At 55.2% G+C, this 2,359-nt stretch overlaps 1 protein-coding gene across 1 annotated transcript in view; it reads right to left on the bottom strand.

Moving 5' to 3' along the window:
- NAP1L4 (nucleosome assembly protein 1 like 4) overlaps nucleotides 1-2,359 on the bottom strand; it is a 40,741-nt gene that overhangs the window by 22,229 nt on the left and 16,153 nt on the right. Inside the window, exons 4-6 of the mRNA XM_023537360.1 lie at nucleotides 1,765-1,864; nucleotides 606-747; nucleotides 236-361 (exon numbers count right to left, since the gene is read on the bottom strand). Of these exons, the coding sequence (XP_023393128.1) occupies nucleotides 236-361; nucleotides 606-747; nucleotides 1,765-1,864 (368 nt within the window). The remainder of the gene's footprint in view (nucleotides 1-235; nucleotides 362-605; nucleotides 748-1,764; nucleotides 1,865-2,359) is intronic.

Genomic DNA, 2,359 nt, shown 5'->3' with positions numbered 1-2,359 from the left:
GTCGCTGCCGGGAGCTGAGCGCGGGGCTGCGTCTGGCTCATCACACTGACAGGACCAGGTCAGATGCCGGGCCCGCCGAATGCTTGGGAGTCTGTCAGAGAAGTCTAAACGCCCGTCCGAAGGGGGACCTAGCACCTCTCTACTGCAGCAGCTCTTTACTCTGTCAAGTTACATCAATGACAAACAAAACAAAACAAAAAACCCACGGAAAGACATTTCTTATTTCTAACAGTTAAAAGAGAACATAGGTTCGCTCATCAACAAAACAACTTACAGCCAATTTATCCTCCTCTTCGTTCTCACTGTGCCATTCCGATTCTGCGTCTGTCGGCTCAACATCACCGGTGACGAATTCCCTCCTCTAAGTAAGAACGAGACCTTCTTAGAGCCACGTTAAGTTATTCGGAAAGCCAAGGCTTAACGTAACGAGCTTGTAAATAGAGTCTATGAAAAGACCGTGAAAACTGGATGCTTCTGTAACTTATTCTGAGGTTCTAAGTGTTAGGGCTTAAAGAATAACATTCAACGATTCACTGGGTAGATCTGGATGTGTCGCCTACAGACAGGCTTGAGACGTGCTGACTGGGCTTAGGGCCGAGCCCCACCTTGTCGAAGAGAGGCTGGTACAGCGCTGCGTACTTCCGCTCCAGGCCGTGGACCTCTTCGTAGAACTTGGCTTCTATGTGCGCGCACTTCACCTGGAGCTGTTTCAGCGCGTTGATTCTTCTCTTCACCGCTGTCGGTAAGCTAGAAGGAGGCGGAGAAAACAGCCGCACGCCTACTCGATCGAGGCGGCATGCTTTTCGATTTTATTAAAGTAAATTTAGGCTAACAGAGAATTAACATCCTCACTACGAAGAAGAGCTAACCATCATTAAGAAAAGGACGGCTGGCACTTGGCGTGCAGTCTGTCGATGTGGAACTTATTCTAATCCCACGAGGCCCCATTCCCAGCCCTCCGTTTCCTCTCAGTGAAGGCGCCCGTCACCGTTTCTAAAGCTGGAAAACTAGAAACCAGTGCTCGCCATCGACCCCCCCACTGCCGCCCAGGACCTCTACACGCACTGACTCCCGTCTGCAAAATTCTCACAAAACCTGCCCCACGATGTCGCCTGCCGGTCAACTCTCAATATGGGCAGGGCAGACCCAGAGTGTCCCCTCCCCATCATAACAGCCGCGGAACACATCAAGCCCTTTGTGGGGGAACCATGTAGAGGGTGGACGACTCTTGATTCTGAGACCAAGCCCTGCACTGACAGATGGAAGCCCAGAACAGCTCGTCCCTTCCAGAAGGAAGACAGCCAGGCCCTGAGGGACAGTCCCAGTGGGGCATCGTCGTTCTCGCCATGCAGTGCAACCAGGACACAGACCTCTTCTGACAAAGCAAGGGTTTTGGTGTCGCGGGTTCACGCACGTCAGCCAGGGACAGGTTGCTCTCTTAGGTGACTAGGAGCCACCAGGAAGAGAAGGCATTCTGCCCCTCCGCCTGGCACGTCCTTCCCCCCGACCCACAGGGTGATCGGCGAGGCCCTGGACAGCAGCACACACCGCCACTGGGCACTCGGCACACTGCGTCCTCTCTGCCAACCTGTGTCCCGCTACCGGACTCGGAGTCCGAGCTCTCCCGTCTGCAGCCCCGCTGCTGGCTCTCAGCAGGCCGTGCGCAGAGTGGAAAACGCATCTACTCCTATGTTAAGGGGCCAGGAACCCGGTCTCCTGCTCAGTTCCCTGTGGCGGCGTGAGCCTCGCACGCAGCATACTCACGTCTCGATGTAGCTGGAAGGGGTGTGGGCGACACTGTCGAGCCGCTCCTGCAGCGCCGCCAAAACCTGGGGATTCTGCATCACCTGATCCGTGAGCTTCTCTGTTAAGAGACCAAAAAATATGTTTTGAAAATATTTATTTGAAAGGCGACTGAGCCTCTCCGTTAATCACCCGAGAGCGTGGTCAAAGTCTCCAGAAGGGCACGCCTAGAGACTCCGGCTCTCACCTTAGCTGCTAAAGCTCCAAATCCCCCAACTGAGGACGTCACCATTTCCTAAGTTCAAGGACTTTATCTCCTGTCACCTCGCCTTCCCGCTTCAAGTGTCATGGCAGGGAGGACAGGGGTAACCTGACGGTTCCTCATGGGAAGTCAGCGCCCATTCACGCCATGGCTCGCAGCCACGGCTCGCTGACCCTCAGCGGTTCCGAGCGGCAAGGCCAGACTTCCACGCGTTCCTTGGCTTCACCATCACCTACCGTGTCCCCCTGCCCAAACCTGCCTACCCCAGAGAGTGTGCCCTGACCACACCCCCACCCGAGTCACTTGCCTCCGCCATGCTGCCTTCGCAGCTCACACTCATCTGTACTGTTTCCC

The sequence above is a fragment of the Pteropus vampyrus genome, unplaced genomic scaffold, assembly GCF_000151845.1.
Source record: "Pteropus vampyrus isolate Shadow unplaced genomic scaffold, Pvam_2.0 Scaffold187, whole genome shotgun sequence".
Lineage (NCBI taxonomy): Eukaryota > Metazoa > Chordata > Mammalia > Chiroptera > Pteropodidae > Pteropus > Pteropus vampyrus.
This window is presented reverse-complemented; position numbering and strand designations above follow the sequence as displayed.